Source organism: Macaca thibetana, chromosome 13, assembly GCF_024542745.1.
Source record: "Macaca thibetana thibetana isolate TM-01 chromosome 13, ASM2454274v1, whole genome shotgun sequence".
Classification (NCBI taxonomy): domain Eukaryota; kingdom Metazoa; phylum Chordata; class Mammalia; order Primates; family Cercopithecidae; genus Macaca; species Macaca thibetana.
In genome coordinates this window covers 92,556,895-92,581,155 of record NC_065590.1, presented here as the reverse complement: position 1 = coordinate 92,581,155, position 24,261 = coordinate 92,556,895, and the positions used below count along the sequence as shown (strand labels likewise).

At 41.8% G+C, this 24,261-nt stretch overlaps 1 protein-coding gene and 1 pseudogene across 3 annotated transcripts in view; both read left to right on the top strand.

Moving 5' to 3' along the window:
• The window catches only part of LRATD1 (LRAT domain containing 1), a 912,369-nt gene extending 900,238 nt beyond the window's left edge, over positions 1-12,131 (top strand). Inside the window, exons 2-3 of one of the 2 annotated variants that reach the window (XM_050754043.1) lie at positions 4,833-5,047; positions 6,062-12,131. In XM_050754043.1, the coding sequence (XP_050610000.1) occupies positions 6,098-6,976 (879 nt within the window). In that variant the 5' untranslated portion in view covers positions 4,833-5,047; positions 6,062-6,097 and the 3' untranslated portion in view covers positions 6,977-12,131. Of the gene's footprint in view, positions 1-4,798; positions 5,048-6,061 lie in introns of those variants that run through there. The other variant, XM_050754041.1, reaches the window with a different exon arrangement.
• Positions 7,314-23,008, top strand: LOC126933859 (uncharacterized; annotated as a pseudogene). The gene is made up of 2 exons (XR_007718747.1): positions 7,314-7,754; positions 21,760-23,008. The product of XR_007718747.1 is annotated as an uncharacterized LOC126933859 (transcript).
• Positions 23,009-24,261: the final 1,253 nt, after the last annotated feature.

Here is a 24,261-nt window from a genome sequence, read left to right as displayed (position 1 = left end):
TTTTCACAAATTTCTGACACATCTTGTGTCCAATACACACATGGTGCTATGGAAGCATACAGGAGGGTCTCAATTAGAGTGGGCTGAGGGGACAGATAGATTGGAGGGGCTGACACTTGGAGGGGTTATAAATTTTGAGTGGAGGTTAGATCAGACAGGCAGGGAAAGGCATTCCAGAGAAAAGGAAGAGCAAGCAGTGTGTCTGTAATAGTGACCCATGCCTACCCAGGGAAGTTCAACCATCACTAATATGGGGAAGTGGGCCCACACAAAAGGCATGAACTCTCCTAAAATCAGGAGAGGACACAGAGAAAAATGAATGCTAGGTGACGATATCTTTGTATAATCCACCTAAAAGAAAATATTAAACCAATTAGTGCTAAAGGTTTTGCCCAGGGAGCATTCATGAGTCTTTAATGGTTCAATGAAAAGAAGTCACGAAAGACACTTTAATACGAACACTCAGTTATGGGAAAGAAATTAGAAAACATGCAAATGTGGAAGTCAAACTTGGAAGAGGTCACTGAAGAAGAAATTGATAGCCAGAGTGTCAATACATGCATGCAGGTTAAGGGGAGCAGGATACCAGCTGCAAGGAGTTTACTGGGAGGGATTTCCCAGGCCATTTTTGTGGTCTATAAAAGTAGAAAGCAGGCAAGATGTGTAGAGAGCTGGGTAAGTTAAGTCACATGGAAGCTGTGAAAATTTCTAGAACAAATAGTAGGGAGATATGGGGTAGTACCTAGAGGGGACAGATGTGTTCATTAGTTATTTCTTTACATTCTAGGTGATGTGAACCTGCTGAAATGCTGTAGGGATTCCAGGCAAGTTAGCTTGACAGTGAGAACAGATACAAAGAGAGGAGGAGGTGTGTGTGTGTTGCGGGGAGGGGCAGCGAGAGGATTTTTATTGTTCTGAGAGAGGTCTAAAATGAAGGAGAGTATATCAATCAGTACAGGCTAACTGCTCTAATAAATAACCACACAATTTTGGAGTGACTTAACCCAAGAAGATTTATTTCTTCACAGTCCAATGCAGTTTTCTTGGGAGGGGAAATTATCAGCTCTACACAGTCATTCAGGAGCCGTGGCCTTCTTCCTTCTAGTGGCGCCTCCATCTATTAGATCCTAGGAGTCCTACCATGAATCCTCTACAAACAGCCAAATGGCAAAAGAAAGCTCTGGAAGATTGTGTTAATAGTTTCAGTTTCAGGAGCGGCACCTGGGAGTGGCTTATTCTACTTCCACCCACATTCCATTCGCCAGAACTCAATCACAGGGCACAGGGCAAACGACTGCAGGCATGCTGGGACTTGTCATTTAGCTGGATGCCCAGAAGGAAGGAAAATGGGATTGGTGAAGCCATATCACCAACTCGAATCCAGATGGATACAGAGTATTCTTTAGCTCAGATCGGGGGGTATATTAACTGCCTAGGGAGACGGAACAGTTCGATTCATTAAAGTATAAAGTGGGACATGTAATTTTCCTGAACCCTTACTCCAGGGCCAATTTTAAAGGATGACAGTTTGAGCCAAGGACCTGTTCAGTAAAATCTGGAGAACAGTTTTTCGTATAGTGCCAAAGAAGCAACAAAGAGAGAGAGAGAGAGAGAGAGAGAATACACCAGATGGCACTAGCAGAAAAGATCACATATATTTGACTGACTCCTAATCACTCCCCATAACTTTTTTCCCATACAAATTCCTCACACCAGGAAATGTTCGTTTAAAACGATTAAAAATCCTTCAGGGAACCCCCGCCCCACTCCCTGCCACCACATGATTAGCCCGGGGGGCTCACACGCTGAAATCTATACAGAGATTTAGGTCTCAGAGTATTTGAAGGATAGGCAGGGCTCTCACCACCTTAACACAGAAGCAGTCCTACACCCCAGTCAAGGAACCTTGGACACTATCTATTGCTACCTTTTGCCTGAGGCAAAGGAGAAAGAGAACTGCACAGCTGTCCTAAACAAGTAGGGTACGAGACCTCTGTCTTCCACCAAGAAATATAATAAGATAGCTTTGACTGAAAGCTCACTGTGTGTCAGACACTATGCTTACATGTATGAACTCACAACAATTCAGTGAGGTAGCCACTGTTATTATCTCTTTTTTACAGATAAGGAAGTTTCCTGATGCCCACAAAGGTTCAATAACTGACTCGAGGTTACCCAGCAATAAATGTTGAAAAAGAGTTCAAATTAGTTGGCTTTCAGAGTTTGTGTTTTGGACAACTATATTCTACTTTTGATAGCACTGTATTTTCTCATTGTAAACGCAGGCAGGATGGAGTAAAAAATAAAAGTCAAAACGATTTGAAAACAGTATTTTGTGATGAACATAAAACGTTTTCTACAATCAGCAGCCCTCATTCAATTGGTATATTTCTTACTTTATTATCTGATAATTGCCAAAAGATGACAAAGTGTAGATGTATTTTCCTTAGTTTACTTTTAGCTCCCTTTATTTCAAGCCTCACAGTCAATGTGTTCCCTGCCTTATGTTTCAAGGCGGCTCCAGGTTCTTTTTCCTCCCATGTGATTACAAAAGCAGTTAGCCTTTTAGCCTAGCAGGGGGAATGAGAGGAAAGGGAGAGGCAAAAATTTTTAAACTTTAGGCACTGTATCTCCAATAACTGACAACATTTTATCTTAATTATGCTTTATAGTATTGGAATACTAAACAAAGAGGAACGACCTGCTTACTCTGTAGTCTGGAGCAGAATGAAACAGAACACATAGGACAGAACACAGCAAATGAGCTGTAAATGTTTGTGCACAAGGTTTGATCTTGGGGATGGAGGGAGGATTTTTTTAAGTTATTCAAATTCTGAGTTGCTTTCAAAGAGTTCTTCTTAGACGTCAATAATAAATTCTTCAGATACCCTTATCCCAGACAGCCCTGAAGTCCAGTTTGTAACAAGACCAATAACTCACTTCTTGATCTCTAAAGCTGCTTGTTCAATTCTCTTGACTTCAGAGCCAAAATGAGTTGTTTATTACTTACGGCAAGTATTAAAAAGGCCATCTCAACCTGTGGTCAGTTCCATGAATGACAACTTGTTTTCTGATAACTTGCAAGCACATGGACAATAGCCAAATTTCTAAAAAGATTTAGGTACATCAAATGTATACAGATGATCACTTAAAACCCTTTTTTCCAGTAATATTTTAGCATCTAATTTGATAAATCACTGCATTTGGAGGCTGTGGGGGTGTACAGAGACCTTCAGAAAGTAAACATAAACTGAAGGCTTAGTGGTTTGAAGATATTCAAGCAGAAAAGTCTAGCAAAGAAAAAGGGGGGTTGTAATATGGATCAGTCTCCATGTAACCTTGAGCCAATCAGCTAACTTCTCTGGAACACCAGTTTCTCATTTTTTGAAACAAGATTTTATGCAATAAACACTATAATCTAGTGAAAGACTGGATCTGGTATCCCATAGGCTTGGATGGATTGCTGGCATTAGTATTGGAGATTTTGTTTCCCTGTTTGTTACAATTCGGATGAATAATGATTAAATTGTCTACTTAATTTATTCTTACGTGCCTGCCCACGTATAAGTGGTCAATACAGGCTGTTTTCATTTTTACAATTGCTGATGGAACCCACTGCATGGCTAGCATTGGGAAAGAGGCCCAGAATACAAGGTTGTGCAGAATGCAAGTCTACTCTCAACGAATTCATTTTGTAGGGAAGAGGTGGGGGGTTCAACTAGGAAGCATCAACTTCCTCACTGGGAAAGAAAAGAGGCTTCATAGAAAAGCTGCTGGAGTCCACGCTTAAAGATGAGTAGCGTTGGGACCAGAACCAGATGTCTAAGAACTCTTTGAGGCTTAATGTTAGGAAGTTTTGAAACGATTGGTCTAGAATGTTGTATATACGAAGTTCATTTTTTCAACACCCAATATTCAGAACACATTCATTCATTAACTTTCCATCCAGAAATGTAATCATTAACTACTGCTGGACCCCCTTTTCCCACAAAACCAAGCAAAACTTGCTTAGGAATCCCAATTCTGAGGTTTGGAAAACACTTTTACGACCTACTCTCTGCTTGCATGTATGAACTCATACACATGAGTTGTGAGGTATTCCTCTTATAGTCAGAAAATTGGAGGCCAATATCATAGGCACAGCCGGGGAATGGACTGGCCAAAGCTCAGGCTTTTGAGTGGCATTTGACACCAAACTCCTTTTAAACCGGGCATGAGCTCTGGGTCAGCAGCCTCACTCCAGTCAAAGAAGAGGAGCCAAACTTCACAGAAGCAATTTCAAAGACGTCTGGGAAAGGGTCTTTGATCCAAGGACCAGCCTAGGGGCCATCAGGAACCAAGGCTCTGGGGGATCCCAGCAGGGCCCAGGCGCCCGCCTCGAACAATGTCGCTGCCTGCCCCGGACCGCTCGCAGTGCCTGGGCCACACTGGGGTGTCCTGGGGTTTCTTCTCCATACCTAGACTCAGCTTCGCCGCCCGAGTCTGTCTTCCTGGAACACGGAACGCGGGCGGACTGTGTTCTCAGTCACAATCAGCTCGCATGACCTGGGGGCGCGGGCGCAAGCTTGCAGCAGCGGCTGGCAGAAAGCGCCGCGAACCCCGCCTGTGCGCACACCTCCGCTCCCGGAGGCGGCGCGCGGTCGGGTGTGCGTGGGACGGGGCGGGGCGGAGCGGAGCGGAGCTCACTGGAGGCCCGCCCCTGCTCCCCTCCCCCGCCGGCGGAGATTGACAGGGCTCGGGCACCCGCCCCAACCAATGAGCGCGTCCTGGGGCGGGCCCTGGAACCGGCTGCTCCGGCTACTTAGAGTCGTCGGCGCGGCGGTGGGAAAGCAGAGCCGAGCCGGGACTGTCCAGTGGGAGCAGGCGGGCCGGCCAGCGCAGACCTGGTGGCGCACCGGCGCCGCACTGCACGGTTCAGCGAGGGGTAGAGCGGAGCCGCAGCCCCACGCGCAGCCCAGGACCCACTCGCCACCGCCGCTTCCGCAGCACCCATGGGGACCACGAGACTTTAAAGGAGTTTGGGGTTTCGGGAGCAGGGAAATCACGGGTAGGGAGAAGCGGCTTTCTTTGCCTTGGAAACGGTTTTTCTTCGTCCGATTGTTTGGATCCTGTGCTGGGTAGGAGGGAAAGGGGTCTTTGGGCTAAAAGTGGACCTCTCTACACACACATGCTCCCACCCACACCCACACACATACACTGCACAGGCTTTCTCCATCCTTCCCCTGCCTCTTTGTTAGGTTATTTTAGACAGAGCAGCCTCGCCCTGGCGCAGTCCGATTGGCCCTGATGGGGACAAGGCAAGAGAAGTAAGGGGCAGAGTGCACCTGCCGGTGAGGGCAGGTGTGCCCGGGTGCTTGGGCGTACGTGCAACGGCGAGCGTGCAAGTGTGGAGCTGAAATTGTGTACGAATGTGTGGGGTCTAAGTGTGCCAGTGTGTCGTCGCGAAGGTTTGTCATTGTGGGTGTATGTGACATTATACACCAGTATACCAGCTTGCCAGTGTCTGGACTCCCAAGTGTCCAAAATGTTGCTGGTGTCAACTGAATGCCTGAGAATGTGTCCGATTGTCATTGTGCGAGCCACTGTAAGGGGAGGAAGGCAACCTAGTGCAAAACTGGGAGGTGGGCTGGAGAGGGTGGGGACAGAAATGGGAGCTTAGCTTGCTCCCAGCTCACTGGCCTTAGGCTCCCTTCTCCCTTTCAGCCCACCCCTCCGTCCTTCCTGGGCGTCCGTCTCCCACGCTGCCACAGTCAGCGCTGTCCTCCCCACTGGGACCCCGCAAGCTCTCCAGCCAGCCTGGGTGTTTTCTTCTGGGAGTTGGACCGGGTTCCCGGAAGGGGTCGGAGGCTATGTCGTGGCATCTGCTCTCGCCGGACCGGTGGCGGCTTCTCTGCCCCTCCTAGCCTGGGGGAGTCACGGAGGACTGGGCCGGAAACGGTGACCCTGGTGAGGGCACGTAGGCGAGCCAGCAGGTCCCAGGGGCACTGCACGTCTTGGGGAGGGACACAGAAAGGGGCAGCCAGGACTCTGACGGTGTCTCTGTCTCTCTGTGCCTCCGCAGATCCCCGCTCCTGGCCCTCACCTCGCCACCTCATTGATGGGCAACCAACTGGACCGCATCACCCACCTCAACTACAGCGAGTTGCCCACAGGGGACCCGTCGGGGATTGAGAAGGACGAACTGCGGGTCGGGGTCGCCTACTTCTTTTCGGATGATGAGGAAGACCTGGACGAACGCGGGCAGCCCGACAAGTTTGGCGTGAAGGCCCCCCCGGGTTGCACCCCCTGCCCGGAGAGCCCCAGCCGCCACCACCACCACCTGCTGCACCAGCTGGTCCTCAACGAGACTCAGTTTTCCGCCTTTCGGGGCCAGGAATGCATCTTTTCCAAAGTGAGCGGCGGGCCTCAGGGCGCCGACCTGAGCGTCTACGCGGTCACCGCGCTGCCAGCGCTCTGCGAACCCGGAGACCTGCTGGAGCTGCTGTGGCTGCAGCCCGCCCCGGAGCCGCCCGCGCCCGCCCCGCACTGGGCCGTCTACGTGGGCGGCGGGCAGATCATCCACCTGCACCAAGGCGAGATCCGCCAGGACAGCCTATACGAGGCGGGCGCGGCCAACGTGGGCCGGGTGGTGAATAGCTGGTACCGCTACCGCCCGCTGGTGGCGGAGCTGGTGGTGCAGAACGCCTGCGGCCACCTGGGCCTCAAGAGCGAGGAGATCTGCTGGACGAACTCGGAGAGCTTCGCCGCCTGGTGCCGCTTTGGCAAGCGGGAGTTCAAGGCGGGAGGGGAGGTGCCGGCCGGCACGCAGTCCCCGCAGCAGCAGTACTATCTCAAGGTGCACCTGGGAGAGAACAAGGTCCACACCGCCAGGTTTCACAGCCTGGAAGACCTCATCCGCGAGAAGCGCCGCATCGACGCCAGCGGCCGCCTGCGAGTGCTCCAGGAGCTCGCCGACCTCGTGGACGACAAGGAGTAGCCGCCTAGGGGCTGCCAGCCCCTCTGCCTCCCCACACTTCGCTCCCTTCCCTTCCCCGCACCCGGACTTCGCAGTTGGCGGTTCTCAACCCCTGCCCCCGAAGCGCGTCCGTTGCGGGTGTCCCGGGCCCGGGCTGCACCCCCGCACCCCCCAGCCAGCGGCAGGCAGTCTCAGGAACTGCCCCAGGGCCGAAAGGGCGCCGCTGCGCGCGCCTGGCCGACAGCCACGGTGGTAGTGACGGTGCTGGGAGACCCCGCGTGCGCTTTCCCCTTGAGATGTAAACCGGGAACGGAGAAGGGGCTGAGGGGAGAAAGGATATGGCCTCCCCCACGAGTCCATGGCCAGTGACTGTGGCCCGACCCGAAAACGACCCTCTTCTCAAAAGGGACCATCACCGCCCCGAGCGCGTGCACAGAGACCGGTCGGAGGCGAGAATTGGTCTTTTCAGGGCACAGTTCAGCTCCTCTGTGGATGCGTCCCCAGATCGCAGGATTTCCAAGAAATCGAGCCTGTCCCTTGTGCACTTGGGAATAATTCCCCAAGACAGCACTTCGGGATTCCGGGTTATCCTGAGGCTGCCCGGGACTTTTCCAGCTCTCCAGCCCCAGGTCTCCTGACATTGTGTTCCAGGCTGCGGGCTAAGCCAGACAGTGTTTGCCTCCCGTTCTTTCCACCGAGGGAAGCGAACGCCACCCCCACCCGCCTTTGCCTCCGAGTCTCCCTCGCTGGCGAAGGGAAGCCGACCTGGTCCCGGGAGGAAGATGGCGCAGCGATTTCGGTGAGGACAGCCGGCCCCGCCCCCGACAAGGAGCTCCCTCGTTCACCTGGTGTCTGGGAACTTGAATGTGTGAAGGGCGCTTATTGTTCTGAACCCTTGATTGCTCCCTCCTCGGGCTGCGTTTCAAAAATAGTCATATTTTTAAAGGAGTTGGAGGAGAGGGAGGGGGAGGACATGGCACCATTCCAGAAACCAGCATTATTACAACACCATAGCCAGTATATTTAGTTTGGCTTTTCCTAACATAGAAATCTTCAAAGGTGGGGCAGTGGAAATAAAGTTTTAAAAATGAGAGAGCAGTTTTCCAACTATGTCAACAAAGCCTATCGTGTTGATGTTTTTATTGACCATTTTAGCAACATGCTAATAAAATTTCAAATTGAAATTTTTATTTTCATGGCTTTAATCCATGATAGTTTAAATATTGGGGGCCATTAAGAGTGGATGTAGCTAAGAGCTTAGCTAACATTGCCTTTTCACTCTATTTTTCTCAAATATTATAAGAATTCTGTTTTTGAATATTGTTAATTTTTTGGCTTTCAACAGCAGCCCTAGTAATGGTGGAGTTGTTAATTAATGTGTATATTGTACTGAATTTCTGTCAGTTAAGGGGTTCACTGCTTTGGTGGAAATTGGTGGAAATTGCTAGCAGGTTCCATGATGTTTATTTTCTCCATGTTGTATATCATTACCATTTCACATTTGCATTTCTATTTTTCTTCCTCTCCTCCTGATCTCCTTAAAAATGAATCTAGAGTTGGTGGCTTTTTTCCCCTCCTCTTTAGCCAGTTCCACAGTTCAGTTCTTCCTGAAAACAGGGAAGAACTTGTAGGATCAGGCAAATGTGTGTTTTTCAAAAACTTAGGGCTGGGTGTGAAACCCCTTCTGTGGACAAGGATTTGTAAACTTCTCTCCTCCCGCTGTGGCCCCAGCCTAACTGATAGTTACTTGATTCACTGTGTTAGACACTTATAGCATCTATGTCTCTTTCAAGGGAATTTGTCAAATAATGCTGTTTAACTAACTGTTGCAAGCAATTGCATATTAACAGCTGTGATTTGATTGGACAGCAAGTATTATGGCCAAAGCCAGTTTCTTGGCATTTCAAAAATAATGCAATAAAAACTAGTTGAGGTTAGCTGAGACTGGAAATGCCTTTTTCATGGTACATGATTCACTTCTATTTTTTCTTTCTTTTTCTTTTTATTTTCTTTGGTTTTCATCCTGGATTCATCCCCTGATCTTAAATCAAAAGGTCAGATCAATGAAATATGAACTAAAGTATTTTTCTTAAGCCTATTGAGTGATTTATTTTTAAAAATAAATGTTTAAACGCATATGCTTTTCTTTCAGCACAAACAACAGCAAAACTTTTGTAATAACTAACTTACATTTGCATGTATGAAGAACTGAAAGTCATTTATTTCCCTTTTTCCTCTTTCAAATAACAGGTGGCAGATCATAAAATGAATTCTTTATTGTATCTACACACTCCACATTCTTTACTGTGTCCTACTACTGTATCTTGGCTCCCTGCTGTATTAAACACCATCTTAAGCACTTGTTCCTGCAGACTCCTTCTTGACATTTTGTCTTCCACCTCAAAGTCACTCAAAGGGTGGGACTCATCAAAAGAAAGGAGTTAGTCTCTATCACACCGAATACTAAGATTTATTTCCTCTGATGGTACACAGATTTCTCCCTCACTAAGAGGGTCACTCTCATAGAGGAAATGTCTTGTCAGTTTTATACTTGCTAAGGCTAGACTGACAATAAAAATGAGTTGGGCAGTTCAATTAGCATTCGTTACTATATTGGCCTATAAAGGATTGGGTTGATGATAATACCTCTACAAATATGCAATAACAAAACAATAGTTATGAAAGAAACTTGAAAGTTTTGCAAGGTTTCTCATATTCCTGTTGAAATTATCATTTATTATCTCTTTGTCAATGTTAGTAAGGTAACCCATGACAGAATAATTTGAGTGATAGTTCATGATGCAGAGGATATGATCACGATATTACCTAATGGTTTTATCCTGGAAAAGGTGTATATTTTTAGGGCATTGTTAACAATGTGAGTGAAACCAAGATGGTGCAAGTTCCCTTTGCAGATGGCATGGGCACACTTGATTTTTATTATGAGTGAATGTAATCTTTCTGTATTTTACCAGTTACAGAAATTACCTGAAAAGTTTCCTAACATTTTAATAATGCTAGGGGTTTAGTTTTGGTTTTAGTTGTCCTCAAGAGACCACAGCTTCACAGTAATTTCCATGATGTTGGGTGTGGCTAAGTTGGGGATTGGTTCTGTTCTGCCTGCTCCAGTGTAGAGAACAGCTATATTTATACTGCATTCTTTCTCAACTTTCAGGTAGTGAAGACAAACTATGATTTAACAAAAGAAAAAGAAAAGACAGGTACTTTTACTTCAAAGAGTGCTTTGGTCCACTTTTATTTAAACCAAAAATCAAATAAAATAAGGAGGAGGGCTGGGTATACTTTAAACAAAACCAGTCCTGAAATGCTGTTATTCTCAAATTACATTCCAAACCAAAAAAAAATATAGAATTTACATATGTTGCATTTTTAAGTATGAGTTAAATTGATATAAAGTGTTCCTCAATATTAAAAAATGTAAGCTATTGTAATGACAGTATTTTTAAAAAATAATAATATATATTATAGTTAGGAAACACTTATGCCAGATTAGAACATCAAGCATAGAAGCAGCTGTATGATTTACTTGTTTTTTTTTTTTTTTTAACTTTAATGTTTACCTTCCCCTATGTTTAATTTTTCTGTGGTGAATACTTTTGTTAGAACATGGCTTTTTTTATTTTTCTTGGAAAAATACGCTATTAGTATTTACAAAATAATGATTTACCTGAATAAGTAGTATATACTAAAAGTCTTCAAACATACTTTATTGACTACTTATGTTTTGTGGTGCGCTTTCAACACCCCTAAGTGTTAAATGTCTTAGTCATCTAATAAATGGAACAGGGTCGAGTTCCAATGAAATTAATACCAATTGCACAATCATAATACAGCAACCTAATTTTCTTTTATTCATAGGCATATCTTTAAAACTTTCTTCTCTTTTTTGAACACATGAAGAGAATCCAGTTAGTTTTTGCCTTTCAGAGGTGATTTGCCACGTGCACAAAGGGTCTGTAGGTGAAAAGACAGACCTTTGTGTTTCTTGAAACATCAAAAACTGAATTTACAGAATAGTTATCTAACACTCAAGTCAACTTTTTTTTGAAATTACTAGCTATTGGTATAATATGCATATATATACATATTTACATATACATAAACACGTGTACATTTATGTATATGTAAGTACACATTCATATACATATATACACATGTATATATATCTGTGTGCACATACATTTTTGCCTATAGCTAGCAATTATTTCATTCAGATACATACACACACACACACGCATACAGGCTACTTAAAAACAAAATGGAGAGTGACTTGAGATATACAAAAAAGGAAGAAAAGCCCTGGCGGTCATATAGCTAATGTATGACTGGACAGCAAGCAGCTACTCGTAAAGCTAACAATAAACAAAAAGAAAATGTGGGAGTTATGCAATTAGTTTTATTCTCATTTTTGGAAAAATATGTTCCTGATTTCTCTAACTAAAAATAAAAAGATTCAAAGGAAAGCTGTAAATATTAGGAAGTAACTGAAAACTAAGAAGAACGATAAAGTGGGGAGGCTATGAGATGATATAATGAGCTAATAAGCTTTTCAACAGGGGACACCTGTTCTCCCTTCTAACTGAAGACACTAAAGAGAAGCTAAGATCCTATCTTTCAAACATTTAGTAATTTATAAAATCCCATTATTTCAAAACTCAAAGTTTGTCTTTGAGGTTGTATGTTTACCTCATTTGAACTCGAAATAGAAGAGGTTTAAGTATTTGAATAAGTTGAGGGAAAAAAAGGAAAAATAGTCTTCCCCGATCTTGTCACTGACGGTGACACTGCTTGTAATTACTGTATTTTTTGGCAGAACACTCAGATGAATGGCTTCCTATGCTGTGGACTTTTATCATCTTTTTGATGGCTGATAGAAGAAGCACACAGTAGGTACTCCATAAATGTAAGACTATGGCAGCTGTTTAGTACAAGTGCTTCTCACTAATTCTTAGTTACCAGGAAACCAGAAAGCCCATCACTTGCCTTGCCTGCAAAGGTGAGGCTAAAGAAATTTCTCTAAGCAAAATTGGCAGGGTCTTTCCACCTCAAAAGGCTCATGGAAGTACACCTTATGGGGCTAATTCAATTGAAGGGTATTTGGAATATTTGATTTGCTTCTAGCAGAGAAAACAAAGAATCCAGGAAAAGCAGAAAATGTTCTCTTGTCATTCAGTCAGAAAGGGAAAAGCAAACTCATAGTTCCAACTGTAACTTTCATAACTTCATCTCTCATTCACCTCAGGGAGAGATTTTTCTCACATGAAATCACAAGATTATTCCTTCAGAAGGAAGCTTATTGTAGCTCTTGTTAAAAATTTTCTTCGGTTTATAGGAATATATTTATTAGATGTACACTTAACTCTGGGAAAATTAGATTTGATGGAGTTTGGTCATGGGTGTTTTTCTAAATACACATTACTCATTGATATATTAAAATATTAAAATAATTGCTATGCCTCTTGGCTTTTATAATTCAATTCTTAATATGAATATGAGTTCTGAACTTTATGTTGTCCAAAGGATAGATGCCTATGAAATACTAGGTATGAATAGAATCAATGTCCTAAATTTCAAGCATAAAATGAATGCTTCAAAAGTTACTTTGAGCATCATTTAATGTTTCAAAAAATTGAAAAAGCTCATATAAGGCTATTGCTTATATGTATCCTAAGGAAATTCTTGCCATCAGTGTGTGATATAGACATTAATGTTCTATTTGAGAGCTTCTTTATTATAAGTACACTGACATTTGCTTTAGCAGGTAAGTTATTGTTCTAAATTCAGTTATTTTCCCCATGACAGTCCTATGACATACCAGCGCTTTGCTCACTTCCAAGTCCACTGTAGATTTCAGATTCTGCAAGGGGGTGAGCAGATCTAGGGAGATCATACCCGTGATGACTTTGAAAAACATCTCTCAACTCCCAATAGCACTCGCTTTATTTCTTCCCACCTTTGGCTTCTCAGTGCAAGTGTCTGCCCAGGGGGTCTGAGCTAAAGGGAAGCAAGGCTCAGAGGTAGGACTGCCAGATTTAGCAAATAAAAATACAGGATTCTCAGTTACACTTGAATTTCAGGTAAATTATTATTGATTTTAGGATTATTGTGTTAGAATAAATATGTTCCCTGCAATATTTAGGTTGTTTGTACTAAAGCTTATCTGTTTATCTGAAATTCAAATGTAACTGCATGTCCGGTATATTATCTGGCAACCGTTCTCAAGGATAACTTTATCAACTCTAAGAAGCAACAGAGTCCCCTGACTTTTTGGAGCTGGCAAAGGACACAACCCCTACCCACAGCATTGAGGTCCTGTGAGATTTTCCATGTGTCTTTTAAGGCCAGAGTCAGATTCAGGCCCAGGAATGAGCACATTGTGCAGGAGAAGCCTCAGAAGAGTTCACAGCCCCCATGATCATTGAGAGAGAGTTGGTTGTGTGTATGTGTGGGTGCTGATGGGTAGGTGTTTCTTTTACTCTCTTGATTCTATTTTGTAGGAGACACCATCCTTTACCTGGGAAGATGATGAATACTTTCCTAGATATAGTCAGGAATGCTGTGTGCTACTGCTTTTTATCCCACCTGCTATTTATTCCAATCTGGATTTTCACTTTACACCTGGCTATTTCTATAGCTTCCTCACCTGTCTCTACCCCTCTAGCTCTTCTATCCAAACACCTGGGTCTATAGCGCTGTTTCTAACCACAGAGTCATCACTGCCAAGTAAAGGCTGAGCTCCTTAGTGGGGCAGTCAGCGTCTTCCGTGGTCTGGCCCCTATCTTCACCAACTTGCATTTCCTTCAACTCTCATCTTACACTCGGGCCACACAGGACTTTTTGTAGAACATGTAGTTTTCATTCATACTTTCTTGGCTTTCTATGTTGTCCCCTTAACCTGTTTACCATTCTAAATTCCTGAACAGGCCAGGCGCGGTGGCTCAAGCCTGTAATCCCAGCACTTTGGGAGGCCGAGACGGGCGGATCACGAGGTCAGGAGATCGAGACCAACCTGGCTAACACTGTGAAACCCCGTCTCTACTGAAAAATACAAGAAACTAGCCGGGTGAGGTGGCGGGCGCCTGTAGTCCCAGCTACTCGGGAGGCTGAGGCAGGAGAATGGCGTAAACGCGGGAGGAGGAGCTTGCAGTGAGCTGAGATCCGGCCACTGCACTCCAGCCTGGGCGACAGAGCGAGACTCTGTCTCAAAAATAATAAAATAAATAAATAAATAAATAAATAAATAAATAAATTCCTGAAGAGCAAACTCTTATTCATCTATGCTTTATGGCCGGGCTCCATGCTAGCCCCTCAGGTGGCTTTAGTCAGTTTCTTTTGTAGTTCCCGCTGTAGTTTGTTAACACCCCCAGACTCTCTCTTCAACTACAAATACCATTTATGTCTGTCTCTTCCTAGGTCTATTGGGGAAGGCTCTGACTTGCTCTTTTTTGCTGCTGGGAAGTCTAACACTTGCAGTAGGTGCTAAATGAGAGTCTATTCACTCAGTGGAGGAACTGGGGAAGGTGTGTGAGGAATACTGCCCAGCATCTCTCTAGGAGGTAAACCATGGTAGGAATGGGCTAACAGTGCGTATCAACTTATACAAGATTCTCCTTAAGAACCATACAGTAGAAATTTAGTTTCCATTTAGAAAATAAGCTGGAATGATGTGAACCTTCATTGTGGTATATTACACTGCAAGTGATGGGAGATTAGCTATACAGAGTTTAAAAGATTTCTCCATCCTGGGTATACTGGTACAAACATTTCTTCTTGAATGAACTTTATGAGTTTCATTACTATGGAAATACAGATTTTTCTCTTCTTGGTCATTTAATTTCTGCCCAGGTGAGGTAGCTTTGGGTGTTGCAAATTTCAAAGGCACCTGAGGTTTGATTTGCAAGAATTAAAGATGAGACCAGACATTTCTTGAATAGATCACTGCAGTGAATGGGCTGTAGACTGCCAGAGATGTTCATTCAGTGAAGAAAGAGTCTCCTGAAAACCCAAGTACTGTTTACTTTTTGGAAAGTAAAATCTCTCCCAATCTTAGTAAGCAAATTCACCTACATTCACCTACAGCACGTATTGGGGGGAAAAAAAATCACTTTGCCTGACCATCCAGTAGGGGGAGCAGAGGAAAAACAGCCTCCTTTGATTGACGGTTGGACCTCCAGGCTGGTTGAACAGCTGGAATAATTTGAAATGCAATTGAGCACTGAGAATGTAACTACATTAATGTCTTATGAAATATATATGCTTTTATATTGATGTGTTCCTTGGAACTCCTAGGAGGAGCACCCCTTACTTTTGTAGGGAGTTATTCTCTTAGCACCTCTGGACATTTAGTTTAGTTTAATCTGGTTCTGGACATGGTTAAGCTTACCTGTATCTAAGACAAGCTACTTTAATTTGGGATTTTAAACCACGATATCCTGTTGAGGAAAAAAGTGTCAAAATTCTAGAGAACTTCTTTAGAGTGAAAAGTATTACTAATTTGAGATTCGAATCCAGGTAAATAGGGGTTCTGGTAAAACATTGCTTTTGCCCTGAGAGCAGTTTCCAGAGTAGACAGTGGTGGAGATTTTTCATTATGCAGCCTCACTATTCTGATGTCAGAAATCAGTGCCCCTTGCATGTGTCTGCTTTATTTGTGTATAATTTTATAAGACAGGATCTATGAAAGAAAATGGGAGGAGAGGTAGTTACTCCATCCTTTGACAGGCCAACAAAACAAAGGCTCTAAACCCAGATTAATTCTGCCTATGTTACTTCCTTACAGCCTTTAAGGGCTTTCTATAACTCATAAGATAAAACCCAGACTCCCTGGCAGCACGCAAGCTCTGCTGTCCCGTACTCCCCTCTTCCAACCCCAGCTCCCAACCTCTGAAGTTTCGCCCCCTGATCTTCACAGCACATTCTCACTGGGAGGCATCTGTACTGGACCACCTACCTTTCCCCAAAAGCCTAGTGATTGTATGCCTTTGCTCAAGCTGTTTCACTTGTATGGAACATTCTTCTCCTCTCCTTGGCACATTTAGTAAAAGTCCTGCTTCTCCTGAGTCCTGATGAGAACCCTGTTCATTTACCAGCTGTTCTGTGACGCTTCTCCTTTTCCTGCAACATCCCCTACAAAAACAGCTAAAACTAGCCAAATTCATCCTCTCCCATTTGAACTTCTGGTATAGCACTTTCTTCAAACATTTAATGATCATGCCATCCATTTAATATTCCAGTTTTCATCCCCTAAACTATGTCAAATATAATCTATTTAAGTTAATGAGAACCTGATTGCCTTCTGAAATAAATGTGAGGAAGGTGTCTTGGCACTTTGATCTTTGATTGGTTAGTAACTAGTATCTGGTCCTTAGCAGGTCCTCAATCAACGCTGACTTAATTATCTGAATCTAATTTAATTCAAAAACAACTATTCTACAACAAGAACAGTAAGTTATATTTTGAAATTAATGTCCTAGTGGGAGATAAACTCCTTAAACATCTGTTGGGTCCCTAATAAAGGCAAGCATTTTTTTTTTTTTTTTTATTTCACGTGGATACAAAGCATAGTCTAGATTTCAAGAACGAGATAGGACAAAGAAGACAGGCCCACTATTAGCTATAATCCGTTACAGCCTGGAATATAGGTAATTACCCAGGTATAATTTTTTTAAAATTACCATAGGAGGTCAAAGGAAGAAACACTTGAAGGCATACATCAGCTTCAAAAATCAGTCATTGACTGGCATAGAGTATTTGGATGATTCTTCTGAGATAATTACACAGTTTTGTTAACTTTTTATTATTAGGTGGAAATGTGGATAAATATACCTTCTTGTTATTTAAATATAATAGACTATCTTCTGTCATTGTATATTAAATACTATTTTTAGGGTGAGTTTGGTCTTATGAAGTCTGTAGAAGTACAGCTTAAATGTGTTTAAGTGAAGTCCTCTTGATGTTGAACTACCAAGATCAGATTATTAGCATTGGATTTACCAATTAATTCACCTCCCAGTGTATATTTGTAGACAGGGTCTTTGATTGATAGATGGATTGGTTGCCTAAGATTCAGTTCACAGGGTTGGGACAGGTTCTTTAATGGGTAACTGTGAACATACAAGAGCTTCTTGGAAGGGGGCCGGACCCAAAGCAGAGATGAACTGAGAGGAGAGCCTCACCCAAGGAGAGAGGCTGAGCTGATAGACAGGAAGACAGGGCCACAGGCCAGTGCTGAGGAGCTAGGGGAGCTACAAAGAGAAAGAACAAGCAGGATGTTGGAGCTATGAGGACAACTATCAGATGCAGTGTGCAGAATGTTTCAGGACCAAGACCCTTTTCCAAAGTAGAAATAATAATTGAGGTGCAACAATTGCTAAAAGAGAATTAACAACTCTAAAAACTGGTATTGGCTCACAATCTATATAAATATTTCAATTTTAAAGCATATTGTGTTTAATTTAAAATGGCCTTCTGAAGGAAAAAGCAAAACAGAAAACCTGTTAACTTTGACAGTATTCTTTCAATAGAAATAATTGCATTTCTTTGAAGAAAAACAAATCTGAGCTTCTTGTCCAAAGAAATCTTGAATTTGCTCATGTGTTTCCAATGGCTTTTGGCATATAGCATCGGCTCTCTAAATGCCTCTAATAACTACAGTAAATGTCTCTATGAAATTCGGCACATCATACAAACGAAATGTTCCTTCTTGTGTGCAATTCCCATTTACTTTCAGAAGGAGAAATTCCAGATTATATACAAAAATTGGTAAGTTTGCCAAAATATCCAGGTATATAACTGTCAGCTACTGGACTACAATTCCTTAATGTTAATGAAATACAAAGACAAACAGCTGACTTTATGCATTTATTTTAATAAGGCTGTGAAAACAGTCCATTTACAGTGTACAAACCCCTTGTCTTTTAAAAATGCTAGACGGGATCTTTTAATAAATTAAATTTATCTGCCTGTCAAATCTGTCAAATTGACAAGAACTCTCAAGGAGTATTGCTGATGTTGTAGTTCTACTTTTCCAATAGGATTACATTTGGAATTTAATAAGGGCTGCTTAGAGGAAGAATATCCATCAGAGTAATTTTAAGTAACAAATATTTAAGTCTCCAACCTTATAGCACCACAGTGATTTTGTTTCCTTTGAAAAACCTTTTATTACTTACAAGAGTGTCCTGAATATCATATTTGCTTATAATGATGAAATAATGTAAGGAGACAACTAAGTCTACATCATCAGAAGAATAATTATTGACATTTGCTCAGAAATGTGTAGCTTACATAGTCAATTGTCCTCATGACCAACCTTGTGTCTATCAGGTCTTACTGTTCCCAGCATACAAATAGGGGCACTGAGGCTTGGAAGGGGAAAAACACCCAACTCAGTATCACATATCTTGCATTTAGTAGAACCAGCACTTTAACTCAGGGGTTCTGATCAGAACATTACATCTCTCTGAACCTTACAAGATTTTCCTGGAATAATCAAATGTCTCCCTCCACCTTTTTCTTATAGAACAAAACCCATTTAATGTTTTCAGTGAATGCGTGGGAGTATTTATATCAAAGTTCTAGTAGTGGCCACTTAATGAAGATGAGCTCTTAATTTTTCAAAATGATCTACCTTAGAGAGGTAGGTATCAGGGTATTCAAAAAGGCAAATCCATTCAAACCCTGGACCAATTGTGTAACACACACTAATCACCTATAATTGATGTCCAACCTCCTGGAATGAAAGTCTCAAGTACATGTTCAAATATCAAAATGGAATCAAGCCTCAATTTTCAGATTCCTTTGTTTTTCATCCTCAACTTTAGAAACAGAGGTGCATCTGTTGGATAATAGTCAACACATCTGTGTTGGTAACCAGGGGTCCAAGGTAATTCTCAAAGGACTTTTCATTTATTCATCAATAAATATTATGCTGTTGATCATGTGTTGGGAAAAATGTCTTTCAAAAATAAGCTGAACAAGAAAAAATGTCAATGCATAGCATGCATTTAATTTCTTATAAGAAGTTAAATATTCTGGATAAAAAGCATATTTGCAATTCTAATTAATTTTAATGAAAATTTTTCCAGCAACAAACTGCAATAGTTGTACAAAATAATGACTCTTTAGTGAATGGCCAGGCCTAATGTCAGGGTAAATGACATGAGACAGGCCAGGCACAAATCTGAATGACAGACCTATTTACACATATAAAGATCCCTATTTAACTTAGCTAGGAGAGCATTACCATGAGATGCTGCAGTAAAACAAGTTACCTATGACCATTCTCATGAAAAAATATCTGGTATCCACTTCTAAATGAGATTAGTTGTTCCTCATGAACCATGAACTCACATCAAATTAGACCCAAATAAATGAAACCCACTCAGTAAATTGTCTCAGAGAAAGATGGTATATGGGAAAGGACATTGGACTTGAAAAACACATGGCTACACATCCAGCTCTTTGCTTCTGGCTGTGTGATCTTAGACTAGTCACTGCCCTGAGCCTCTATCCCTCAGCCTTTTAACAGGAGACTATGAACTCTAACTCACAATGTTAGGATGAAGTTAATTAAATGTCTATAAACCTGTCCACCCACAATACTTTGTACATAAAAGGCAATCAGCAGACATTAGCTGAATTAAGTTAAAATACTAAGTGAATTTTCTTTTATCACTGAGATTGCAGGTTTCCTAATTTTTGAATGTGTTTTATTTGTCTCCACTTAGGTGATAAATCTTTGGAGAGTATGAGTCTTCTCTTACTCATTTTTTAACCCCCTTAGCAGAATTTCAAACATGAAGTAGTTCAAACACTTCTTGATAAAAGTCAAAGGGCAACTAAAATTGCACTCAAATAGAGGTGCTCTGAGGACAATGAAAATGGGTGTTTCTTAGAATGAATATATGAACTACTTGCTATGGACTCAATATGTGTATTCTCCCCAAATCCATATGTTGAAATCCTAACCCCCAAAGTGATGATATTAGGAGATGGGGCCCTTGGGAGGTGTTAGGTCATGAGGGTGGACCCCCTCATGAATTGGATTAGTACCTCTATAAAAAGACACTTAAGACCTTGCTTTTTCTCTCTATTATCCATGTGAGGATATAATGAGAATATAGCAATCTGTAACCATTAAGAGGACCCTCACCAGAACTTGATCATGCTGACACTGTGATCTCAGATTTTCAGCCTCCAGAACTGTGAAGTATACATTTCTGATGTGGATAAGTCACTCAGTTCATGGTATTTTAACCCAAATGGACTATGACACTCTTCTATTAAAGGAAGTACAAATACTTCCTCCTAATATTTTATTCAATGACTGCATCTGAGCTGCACTGAAAGTCTAAAAATAGTACCCACAGCTGTGTTCCCAGGCCAGAGGGTTCTCCAGGCATTATCCTCCTATCCTTCACCGAGAGCTATTGCACTCTCATCTATGTTCTGCTTTTAAGGACTTCCCAGTGCTTACAGTTAACTTCTTCGCCCTTTCAACTGAAAACTCTATTGCAAGGTTTATCTCTGTTGTATATTGGAGGAAGATCTTACACGCGTGACTCTTTATTATAAAAGTTATGTTTTTATTTGTGTGTTTACTCAGACTTTTAAAAGTGAGAAGAAATTGTATAAATACTGCATTCCTCAGTCTGTAGAGGCTTCAGTTCCTCATAGACTCTGTCTCCCCTTTGGAGCCTCTACCTATTTCATTAGCACAGCAGTTCTCAACCTTCTTGGTCTTAGGGCCTTTAAATTATTGGGGGGGGCCAAAGAACTTTTGTCTATGTAAATTATATTTATCAACATTTGCCATGATAGAAATAATACTAAGTTTTAAAATATTAACACATTTTAAAATACCAAATCACAAACCTATTACCTGTTACATAGTGATGCTTTTTATAAAAATAACTATATTTTCCAAAGAGAAAAGTGAGAAGAGTGGCATTGTTTTACAAATTTTTTTTTTTTTGCAAATTTTTTAATGACTATTTTAATAGAAGACAACTGGATTCTTATGTCTGCCTTTGCACTCAAACTGTTCTCATATAACACATCTTGTAAACTTTGTCAAACTCCTGTAAACACTTGTATAAGAATTAGAATAGAAAAGCCAAAATGGTAGAATTGTGAAAATGGTTTTGAGCTTGTGCATCCTGTAAAAGAGTCTCAGGGACCCCACAGGATTCAGGACCACACTTTGAGAACCACTGCAATGAGATCTTGCCTAGCTTTCCAAGTAGCCTCCAACTAGCTTCTCCTGGGGCTCATACTCAGGACGTCCATCTGCCAAATCACCACATCAGTGAAATACACATGCAACTGGCATGAAGTAATACAATCAAAACTATCGTGTTTTTTTTAATCCTACATTTATTCATGAAGGTAGTTTCTCCCCTATCACTGGGTAAAGTCAGGCCAGTTCATTAACTTTTTCTCTTCTCTCTTAGGTAACAGAAAGTTCTATGGTGCTCCAAATTGCAGAAACAAAATCTCAAGTGGTGCTTGGAAAGTCTATACCCTTCAAAGAGTCCATTTACAACTTTATTAAAAGTCCTGGAACTTGCCTTTCTCCCAATGGGAACAGTTTTGCCTGTCTTCACTTTTTGACCTATGTTGATAACTCTAGACCCCACTCCTCTAGAGCATGTGCTTGTGTAGGGGTTGGGGGAGGGGGGATGTAGAGAGGATGGTGGAGGAAGGCTGGTAAAGCAGTCAGGAAATGTATGACTTCATTGGCACTTTCAATAAAAACATTGTGTTTTTCCTGTGCCTAGCAGAATTTTAGAGCTGGATCTTTGTCTCATGGATGCTCTTAGGAGACCCACCAAGCACCAACCCCTGATATTGCAACTGGACCCCTTGACCTGGACGAATGTATTCTTTTCAGCAACCATATGCTCCCTCCTGTTACCAGGTAAGGTAAGAAGCAATTCCTCTACCTAGCAGCTCTGCTGGGTGAAATATCAGGAGATCCCACCCAAGCTTTCTCTTGCGTGTAGCCTATATCCAGCATGGGAGCACAGGCTAATCCTACAGTTGGCCAGCCTCTTGTCCTTTGGATATCCTGGGAGCAAATCCCAGTGAAGGAATCTCCAGTGGTTCCCTGAAGCCCTTTGTGCTAGGCCTGAGGTGAGACAGAACTGCCCCATCTTATGCCCAGGAGACCTGGGAGGACTCACAGTGCACCACCGTCCTCAAAACTTCTCTCTCCCTGTAGGCTGTGGTCTGAATCTTTGTGTCTTCCTAAAATTCATATGTTGAAATCCTAACCCCCTAGGTGATGATATTAGAAGGTGGGGCCTTTCAGGAGTTGACTAAAACATGGGGGAAAAGCCCTCACAAATGGATTAGTTCCCTTATAAAATAATAGGTCCAAGGAAACTTGCTCACTTCTAACACCATGTGAGGACACAGGGAGAAGGCACCATCTATAAGCCAGAAAGCAGTCCCTCACCAGACATAGATCTGCTGGCACCTTGATCTTGGACTTCTCACCCTCCAGAACTGGGAGAAATAAATGTATATTGTTTATAAGCAACACAGTTTATGGTATTATATCATAGCAGCCCAAACAGACATTGTATTTCCTCAATGTTGGTTTAAGAGTTGTCTAAACCAGTTTCCTATTATTATACTGTGGATGTTTCTAGCTCTCAGTATAGCATTCCACCTCTTTTCTATCTCTAGTGACTTAGTCAAAGCATCTAGTTGAACACCCTGTTATTTAAAGAAACCAGCATTCACTGGCTGTTCCCAGTTCCAGGGACTCAGGTGGCTTCATAATTTGTCCTGTTTCCTTGCACTTAGGAAAAGTACTGACAGCTCGTAATCGGTTGTATTTCTTAGGATATTTGCATTTAAACTAGAAGTAATGCTTTATTTTCTTGGTATAATTTGTCTTACATTTTTGAAAGTAATAGCTATTCATTAAATTACATTTGAAAATGTAGGAAGAAAGAAAAAAATTGTCTATAATTCTACCACTCATATAAAACCACTATTCACATATGTGTACTTTCCTCTATTAACCTCTCAAAGCATGTCCCAATTTTAATTGTATTCACACAAATACAATTTTATATCATACATTTTACTTATTAATATGCTATTAGCATCACCAATGTCAATATAAACTCCATGTAAACATCAATTTAATGGTTGCAAAGTATTATATCAACTGGATATGCCATGGCTTATTTAATCACTGTATTTATTGTTAAATATTTGCATTGTTTACACTGTTTAGTATTGAAAACCATGCTGCAATAAATATCTTTGGATACTTTTTTCTTTATTTTGGGTTATTTCCTTAGATATTTCTGGATATGGAGTCACTTAGTAAATGAACATGAAAGATTTTAGGATACACACACACATTTATGTGCATATACACACACTGTTTTGCAAAAAGCTAACATATGCCTATGTTCATGGCCTATCACAATCATTGATCTGTGAAATCTTACATTCTTTATTGATTGATTTCTTTTTATTTACGATCTTAATTTTCATCCCCCTCATCTTCATCATAGGACCCCAGTCTAATTTGCTTAATATATATCTATTTGTACATCATCATATTAGCAAGAATTTTTGTGTGTACGTACTGTAAATGCACACAAATGATGATGTTGTGCTATGGATCTCCTCGTGTTTCTCTTTTTTTCACCTAGCACTCGGTTTTTAAGATCTGTTTACACCATAGATCCATCTCAGACTACTGAGTGCTGCCTGATTTGCTTCTACGCATCCATTATGCTATACTTCTCTAACTAGTAGACTTCCCTGGACTGCATCTAGCTCTGCACTACAACAAATAGTGCTGCTATAATTTTCCCTGGTCCTTGCCACCTCATGGGTAAGGTGTACACATATATATACATGAGAATGCTAGGCCATAAGACATACATACACCTATCTGTACTAAGTACTGCCTGATTGCTTTCCAGAGTGATTCTTCTAGTCTGTGTTCTTAGCAGCTGTGCATATGAGTCTCTGTAACCACAATTCCCATCCATACTTGGCATTATCCATCTTCCTGATTTTCCCACTCTGGCAGTTGGAAAGTGATATCTCGTGGTTGTTTGCATTTGTATTTCCCTAAATACCAGTGAGTTTGAGCATCTTTTCATATGTTTGTTAGTCATTTGTGTTTCTCTAATCTGATTTGCCTGTTTATATCTCTGTCCATTTATCTGACAGGGTTTTCATTTTTTTCTCATTATCATAAATATTAATAATGTATTTTACATTTTTGATAGAATTTTATATTTTTTGAG